General features: G+C 52.3%; 1 protein-coding gene across 2 annotated transcripts in view; it reads right to left on the bottom strand.

Moving 5' to 3' along the window:
- The window catches only part of CNGB1 (cyclic nucleotide gated channel beta 1), a 30,649-nt gene that overhangs the window by 23,442 nt on the left and 122 nt on the right, over nt 1-7,085 (bottom strand). The window contains exons 2-9 of one of the 2 annotated variants that reach the window (XM_010861858.1): nt 7,051-7,083; nt 4,595-4,752; nt 3,475-3,532; nt 3,093-3,165; nt 2,176-2,296; nt 2,026-2,071; nt 1,578-1,614; nt 7-82 (exon numbers count right to left, since the gene is read on the bottom strand). In XM_010861858.1, the coding sequence (XP_010860160.1) occupies nt 7-82; nt 1,578-1,614; nt 2,026-2,071; nt 2,176-2,296; nt 3,093-3,165; nt 3,475-3,532; nt 4,595-4,744 (561 nt within the window). In that variant the 5' untranslated portion in view covers nt 4,745-4,752; nt 7,051-7,083. Of the gene's footprint in view, nt 1-6; nt 83-1,577; nt 1,615-2,025; nt 2,072-2,175; nt 2,297-3,092; nt 3,166-3,474; nt 3,533-4,594; nt 4,753-7,050; nt 7,084-7,085 lie in introns of those variants that run through there. The other variant, XM_010861857.1, reaches the window with a different exon arrangement.

The following is a 7,085-nucleotide window of genomic DNA, read 5'->3' as shown; positions in this document are numbered from 1 at the left end:
ACTCACCTCAGAGATTTTCGGGGGCTGAGGCAGCATTTTCTCCAGATTCTGTTCGAACCACCGGAGGAGCCAGGGCCCAGGCCTGCAGAGGGGCCAGCGGTCAGCTGAGCAAACTCAAGTGATCAGCCCTTCCCCGGCTCCCGTTCTGCACAGTGGGGACCTGGGACTGCATACTCTTAAAGGGCTTCCAGTGGTAGGGGACTTCTGCCAGACTGAAATTCTGACCCAAGGCTGGACAAGGCTCTGGAACCACAGGCCCAGCCTTGGCCTCCTGGGCAGCAGATGAGAGTTGGGGCTGCTTGCGGACATGAATGCAGCATGGGGGTGAGGGGTGCTCCCTGTGACTGGCACAGAGAAGTCTGGCTTCATGGGTATGTGAACAGTGTGGTCACACAGGGCCCCATACTTAGAAAGGCTCATGTTTGGTTTAATGCTCTATTGTCACCATCTTAATCCTGTATTTTCATTTTGCAGTGGGCCCCACTAATTACATAGCTGGCTCTGGGATAAACACTGGGTCCCCAGATCCATCTATTCCAGGCAGCCCCACTCTCTTCAGGGAAGCTCCATGCTCCCAGGGGAACCCATCTCCCAGGTGTGGCCCAAAAGAAAGCTGTCAAGTCCTCTGGATGCCTTCATCCTTAATGGCTTTACTGGTCTCACTAGTCTCCAGAGTAACCCTGGGGATCCATGACCTAGGCAGCCTCCAGGGGACAAAAGAAATAGAAAGAAAGCGGGAGCAATGAGTCAATGTATGAATGGTATGTGTGACTGTATATTCATTCATTCATCTCTCCTGTGCTCAGTCGGCTTTGTACAGCAGGCACTGTGCTGGTCACTAGGGGTTTGGCAGTGACCTAGACAAACACACCTGAGTTCAAGGACCCGACAGTCTAACAAGGCACAGGCAGGTGGAGCTCAGTGAGGCCCCTCCCAGGAGTAGGACATGGGCTCCCCCATTTGCCACAGTCACCACCCAGCCTGCCACCCTCTCAGTCAGTTCTGAGAAGTCAGAGCAACTGGAGCAAGAGTGTCAGTCGCTCAGTCGTGTCCAACTCTTGGTGACCCCATGGACTGTAGCCCACCAGGCTCGTCTCCAGGCAAGAATACCAGAGTGGGTTAGCTTTCCCGTCTCCAGGGGATCTTCCCAACCAAGGAATAGAACCCATGTCTGCATTGCAGGCAGATTCTTTACTGTCTGAGCCACCAGGGAAGCACCCTGAGAAGTCAGAAGCTGTGGCCAGCTGTGAGGCCAACTGGGCACCCTACTGTCCCCCATGGTGGCCCAGACCCTGCCTCTGGGCACCCACCTCCATGTGGCACCCACCTACACAAGGCCCACCCCTAAGCAGCTCACCCCTGCCTTGGCCCCTATCCGAGGATCTCCCAGTAATGAACACAAAAATCTATGAGCAGCACAGGGCCCATCATCCCCATACTGTGGATGACAAAAGTGAGGTCCAGAAAAGACGAGAGGCTTGTCCAAGGTCATACATAGAGGTAGGGGTGGACCCTGGGCTCTGGGCATGCTGAGCCCACCACACACACTACAATGGTGCTTGGGGACAGGGACGCACCCGGGGTCTTCGGCCCTGGAGGGTTCACTGGGTTCATCTGCAAAAGAAAAGAAGCCTGTCAGCAGCAAGAGGCCTGCCCAGAGCCCCCGGTCAACCCAACTCAAACCCAGGTTTGAACCAGGCCTGAGACAGATGAGCTCTGGCCCCATGGACTCTTTCCCCAGAGCTGGGCCCAACCCAGCAGCCCCTCAGTGCTCAGTTGCTCAGTCATGTCTGAATCTTTGTGACCCCATGGACTGTAGCCCTCCAGGCTCCTCTGTCCATGGGATTGTCCAGGCAAGAATACTGGAGTGGGTTACCATTTCCTTCTTCAGGGGATCTTCCCAACCCAGGGATTGAACCTGCATTTCCTGCATTGGCAGGCGGACTCCTTACCACTGAGCCACTAGCGAAGTCCTAGCAGCCTCTAAAGCCACCACTATAATGCCATCCGGCCTCCTGTCCTTACCTGAGCCCCCAGTGCCGCACTGCCCAAGGATCTGTGCTCCTGCCTGCTGAGAAAGACAGACAGACAGACGTGGGCAAAGGATACAGGTGCGCTGACCTCCGTCCCGCCCCTTACCCGCTGACCCACCGCAGCTCCCAACCCCAGCAGTACCTGATCTGGACTCTCCAGGCCTGCAGCAATGTTCTGGGAGGGCCTGCTGCTGTGGGCGGGCTGCGGGACAACCTTCTCCACACCCTTCCTGAGCCAGGTCAGCACCCAGCCTCTGGGACCGCTGAGGGACAGAGAGACTGGCCTGCCCTCAACGCCCCCAACCCCTCCCTGGTCAGCATGGCAGTCCACAGCATCCTAAAGAACTTGGTTTGAACCCCAAGCCTCTATCTCCCACTGTGATTCTTCAGACACATCAACTCCCTTCAAGAGCCTCGTGTTCATCTCTGGAAAATGGGGGACACCAATGCTTGGCGAGGCCAGGCCTGCCCCATGCCATTTGAAGCCCACCCTGCTGAGATACTCAGTAAAACATCAGCCAATTATCCTTGTGCCCAGTTAGCCTGGCTCCAGGGGGCCCCTCCTGCACTTGGCTCGTGTCTTGTGTTCTGGAAGGGTTGAGGGTTTCCTGTGGGGTGTTGTGACAGAAGCTTGTGAGCCCAGACAGAATCACAGACTCACCATCTGAAGCCAACCACCCACCCCCCACCACACACATGCTCACTGGGGCAACCACCCAGGGTCTAAAATGTGACCTTTTTGGGAGATTTCGTGGGAAAGTCTGGATTTCTGTCTTCATGGGGAAAATCAGAAGCTCTGGCCACACCAAATCTGCATTTCACCTGAGCACTGAGAAATCTCTGGTCCCCAGCCTCCATTTCTCTTGTTCATATGGTCGATTTGGCCCAGGAGAACCCCCTCCTCTGCCCGAGGCTCCCCTCAGCCAATTCCTAAGGTCACCTGGGCCTTTGCTTGGGAATAACTGCAGACCAAAGAGCAGTGGCCATCCCCGCCCCCTCAGTGGCTCCCTAGCTTGGGTGGGGGGCTGGCCCTGAGGAGAGGGGAGGGTGCTGTAGTACCTGTGAGCTTCGGGAGCCACAGAGACCTGAGCCTGGAGGGATGTGGGCGGAGTGAGAGCAGTCTCCTGGGTTCCTGGAAAGAGTCCCTCTGACTTTAGGACTAGACCCTCTCAGAGGCCCGTTTCTACCTGCTGGGGAGGTCAAGTCAGAGGCAGAGGAGAGGGGAGGGGAGAACCCTGAGGGAGTTGGAAGCCTGCAGTCCTACCTCAGCTCAGCTAGAAAGTCCCCAGGAGTCTGCCCTTAGCTTCCTGAGCCTCAGTTTCTTCATCTGTGAAATGGGTCTGCCAGCCTCATGGGCTGCTGCAGGGCTCTAAGCGGAGGATACAGCCCTTCTCCCTCCCCTCCCTGCCCCCACCCACCGGCCAGGGCTTCCAGCACTCACCCTGAGGACCCAGAGTAACCGCAGCCACTTCCTTCCCCACGCAGGGCTCCTCTGGTGGCTGGAGGGGTCAAACAGGGCCATGTGAGCCCCCAGTGATGCCAGCCCTGGTACAGGCGGAGCAGCCCTTGACCCACCCATGACCGAGCCCCAATAGGAACAAACAGCTCTATTCTCACAATGGTCTCTGAAATCCTAGGGCCTCACCTCCCACCTGGGACAAAGTGTCTCCCAGGTCTACCACCTGGCCCAGAAAGCTGCCCCACTCAAGTGTGCAAACACTTACATTTGCATATAGACCCAGACACAGATATTTGTTTGTACACATGTACATGTATATGCCAGTCACATAAACATACACACACACATATATAGGCGTATACAAATATACTTGTGGTTTTGCACTGACACACAAATATGTACTCATAAACACATTATTTCAGGTCTATTAACACACAAATACACACAGAGGTGTGCATACATGCACAGGTGCACAAAATATGTACATAAATCTAGAGCTGTCCCAGATGTGGACCAGGAACCAGTGGCAGTCTGCAAACTGTTACTGGTCCACAATGTTTAAGAGGTTTGCAGCAGTGTGTATATCAACACACTGCTTCCTTTAAGGAGAAAGTCATACTGCAAAACAATACCAGCTGAACTAAGCAGTGTGCTTAATATATAGTAGGTTTATCTCTGGCAAGCTCCTGGTCTCCTACTGGACTAGCAACAAATGGTTCAGGGCCTGGCTACTTTGATTAGGTCTGTTTTAGACTCTAGAGGTTAGAAAACAATGGCCAGTGGGCCAAATCCAGCCTAGTGATTGTTTTTGCAAATAAAGTTTTATTGGAACACAGCCACCATGTTCATTCATTTATATATTGTCCATGGCTGTTCTCACACTACAGTGGTAGAATTGAGTAATTAACAGAGATAGCGTGACCTACAAAGCATAAAATGTTTACTATCTGGCTGATTACAGAACCAGAATACCCTCACCCCCCACGTTTCACTTTGGCCCCAACTTTCTCTGTTCTGGAAGCTGGGTGGGGGCAACTGATCCAAGCTGGGGATTCTCTGAGCATCGAGGCCAGCGTGACCTTCCTGGCCCTTCAGTTCTTACCAGGGACACTTCCTCTAGCTCAGTCTCCTCGGGAGCTGTTTCAGGCTTCGGCTCCAACTCTGGCTCTGGTTCTGTCCCCTCCTCCTCTTGCTTGGTCTTCTGAGGGGTCCCTGGGGGCTGAGGCAGCACCCTCTGGACCCAGCCCAGCATCCTGACACCTGCAGGGGACAAAAGTCCTTCAGTATCCCCTGAGAGCTCGCGGTTGCTCCCACCTTTCATGGGCTGCTTTTGTGAGTCACATATTTCCCTTTTCACTCACCATCTTTAAAGTACATTTTTGCAATTATACTTCCAGGTATTTTCCTTATAGAAGCATTCAAGCCCACACATATATGTGTAAAGAGGTGGGTCATGATTGTGTTAGAGAAAAAGATGAAAAATATCCACATATCCATCCGTGTGTTGTGTAGTCACTTAAGTCGTGTCTGACTCTTTTGTGAGCCCATGAACTGTAACCACCAGGCTCCTCTGTCCACAGGATTTCCCAGGAAAGAATACTGGAGTGGGTAGCCATTTCCTTCTCCAGGGCATCTTCCCAACCCAGGGATTGAACCCGTGTCTCCTGCATTGCAGGCAGATTCTTTACTGCTGAGCCACCAGGGAAGCCTGTAGGAGGCTGGTTATTGGGAAGTACCTAATTGTTCATCTGTAAGCAGAGCACAGACTAAATAAATATCCAATAATGGAATATTATGGAGCCATTGATTTTAAATAGATCTATTTGAACTAACATGGAAAGACCTACATGCTCCGGACTCCAGTCATGAGCAGATCGAGTAAATGCTCTATGCCTCAGTTTGCTTGTCTATAAAATGGGGACGTGAATAGTAGCTATCTTGTGGAGATAATCGTGAGGATAAAACAAACTGATGAGAGTGACTGGCACATGATGAGAGCTTAATAAATGTTGGCTGTGACTATTATTGGATGTCAAGCAAAAATGCTAATTTTAGATTATCATGTTCAGCAGAACCCCATTATAAATTTTTTAAAATACATGATGAGCAGCATGTGAATGGAAAATAACTTTTTTGTTTAATATATTATAAAAATTAATATATTTTCATGATTTAGAAAATTTTAAGATAAAATAACAGGCACCCTTTTTCGTGGTTTACTGCGATAGCTACCTTACATGGGTTCTGATTCTGGCTTTATACATCTTTAGGGAATGGGCAGCCCTGACCTTATGATTACACCCCCACAGGATGGCCCAGCCCAGCGAGTATCACACAGATCAATATATGCAAACTCCCAGCCCTTATAGGACCTTTTTGAGGCTGTGCTGGCATGGTGTGGCCTCCTTCCCCTGGCCATGGGCAGCCAAGGTATTAGAGTGCTTCTCTGTCCCTCCATTGCCAAGGACCCTGGTCCAGGGCTGCAAAGGGCAATCACAGGCCCAGGATCCCTGCCCCAGGGCCCAGCTCCACACTGCCTGCTCTTCTGCTCACAGCCCCGACTTCTGTCTCCACTCTGGCATCAGCGGCCCAACTCCTCCTAAGTGAAGCTATGGTTTGGGGACACCGCTCTTAGTGAGGGGGTCAGATCCCTGGCTCAGCTGCCAACAATGTGAACCTGGGCCAGACACGACATCTCTGGTCTTCCCTTTCCTTGTTGGGTGTGGGGGTGTTGACACTGATTTCCAAGGTTGGCAGAACCCCACATGGCATGTTTAGGATGGCAGATTTCACCACCCCAGCCAGGCACAGGCAGCTCCATAAGCCACGATCATTCATCCTTGTTCTCACCTCCGCCTCCTCCTCAGCCTCAGGAAAATAAGCATTTTTTCATCACTGCTTTATAGCTAAGGAAATGGAGGCACAGAGAGGTCAGGAGACCTGCCCAAAGTAACACAGCCAGTAAGTGACCCAGCTGCGCTTATGCTCAGTCTGGCCTGATTCCAAGTGTCCTACGTCTACCTGGAGGTGCTGACATTTGCCCAGGATTGGCTGCTTCTGCACCCCAGTGCTACGAGCCATTTCCCAGCAGGCAGCAATTCTGGCTTGTGTTTCTGAACCTTTTGGAAATGACTAGGGGAGCCTTCCCCACTCCAATTTTCCTTCTTTCCCCAGCCATTTCCTCCTGGATAGAAACACGTGCAGGTCCCTCCCGTCTTTTTGCCCTGTTGCTGCTGATTTCACATTGATGAGGGAGGCATAGGCAGGAAGGGGGCCTGGGAGTGATACTCAGAGCAACAATGGTACCTGGACCACCAGCCTTTCACAATCTTCCAGGGAAGCTGGGGGGATACAGATTCCTAGGCCCCTGTAAACACTCTGCAGGACCTGGAATCCATATTTCACAAGCTGCCTTGGAGATTCACTAAGGTTTGAGCCTCACAGGGAAAAATAGAAGCCTCAGGTTTCTAGCCTTGCCAGATTCTCCATGTCTAAATGCCTTGCTGGGAGAAGAGCATGGAAGGGGTCCCACAGAGCTGCCACCTCACCCTGAGTTACCTGCTCGGATGCCGTCCACCAGCCAGGACTTGCCT

Source organism: Bison bison, unplaced genomic scaffold (assembly GCF_000754665.1).
Source record: "Bison bison bison isolate TAMUID 2011002044 unplaced genomic scaffold, Bison_UMD1.0 scf7180017864473, whole genome shotgun sequence".
Taxonomy (NCBI): Eukaryota; Metazoa; Chordata; class Mammalia; order Artiodactyla; family Bovidae; genus Bison; species Bison bison.
The sequence above is the reverse complement of the archived record's forward strand: the minus strand, read 5'-3'. Positions and strand labels throughout refer to the sequence as shown.